The 1,156-nt window shown below is 46.7% G+C and overlaps 1 protein-coding gene across 1 annotated transcript in view; it reads left to right on the top strand.

Annotated features, from left to right (window-relative positions):
* EMH_0013590 (RNA helicase, putative) overlaps window positions 1-206 on the top strand; it is a gene marked incomplete at both ends in the record, with an annotated part of 4,995 nt that extends 4,789 nt beyond the window's left edge. Inside the window, one exon of the mRNA XM_013499866.1 lies at window positions 51-206. Within this exon, the coding sequence (XP_013355320.1) occupies window positions 51-206 (156 nt within the window). The remainder of the gene's footprint in view (window positions 1-50) is intronic.
* Between the last annotated feature and the right edge of the window lie 950 nt (window positions 207-1,156).

Genomic DNA, 1,156 nt, shown 5'->3' with positions numbered 1-1,156 from the left:
AAACCCTAAACCCTAAACCCTAAACCGCCGAGCTTGTGTGTATCCCCCAGGACCAAGCCCTCATACAAAAGGGGTCGCGGGCGTTTGTCTCCTTTATACGAGCATACAAAGAACACCAACTCTCCTTTCTTCTCCCCTTTGCGGTGGGGCTTTCTCAGCAGCAGCAGCAGCAGCAGCAGCAGCAGCAGCAGCAGCAGCAGCAGTAGCAGTAGCAGCAGCAACAGATGCTTGTGTGCAGGGGAGGGGGGGTTCCAGCCCTCCCTGGTAGTGTGGGGTGTGTGTTTATGGGTGGGGTTGCTTAGACACCTTGTCTCTGCGTATGCTGCCGCTGCTGCCTCTGCTGCTGCTGCCTCTGCTGCTGCTGCTGCTGCTGCTGCCTCTGCTGCTGCTGCTGCTGCTGCTGCTGCTGCAGGAGCTGAATCTGGGTCGTTTGGGTACAGCATTTCGGCTGCTGCGGTTGCCGCGCATGCGCGAGGTGGTGGGGAGGAGCCTGAAAGACTTTAAACAAAGCCCCATAGACCCTGCATGCGTTCCTTATAGATACGATGCAGCACGAGAGCAGCAGAGACAGCAGCAGCTGCAGCAGCTGCATGCAAAGAGAGAACAGCAGCAACTAGAAAAAGATAAAAGAAAAAGAAAAGAAGAAAAAAAACTACAAAAAAATAACGGAGACAAAAAAAAACAAAAAAGAACAACCAGTGAAAAAAGACAAACAAAACGGTATACATATTATATGCATGCATATGCATGCATGCACAACATAAAAAATAAATAAATAAATAAATAAAATAAATAAATAAATAAATAAATAAATAAATAAAATAAATAAATAAATAAATAACAATCCATCGATTTGTTATCTCCGCATACACACAACTGAAGAGACAGTAGAGACAGCAAGATAAAAGAATGGGGCTGCATGCACAACCTCTCCCTGCATGCATGCATGCATACATGCATGTGTTGGGGCTTTGGGGTGTATGTACAGCTGTTGTTTGTTTGTTGTGTACAGGCGGAATGCACTGGAGGAGTGGAGAGAGCTGGCGTTTGAAGGTGGGGCTGTTGTCTCTATAAACATACAACATGCATGCATGCATGCATGCATGCATGCATGCATGCACATGTTTTTCTCTATACATGCATGCATGCATGCATG

This window comes from Eimeria mitis, genomic scaffold (genome assembly GCF_000499745.2).
Source record: "Eimeria mitis Houghton genomic scaffold, Emh_scaff477, whole genome shotgun sequence".
NCBI classification, from domain to species: domain Eukaryota; phylum Apicomplexa; class Conoidasida; order Eucoccidiorida; family Eimeriidae; genus Eimeria; species Eimeria mitis.
Note: the sequence above shows the minus strand (reverse complement) of the source record. Positions and strands in the feature narration are given on the sequence as shown.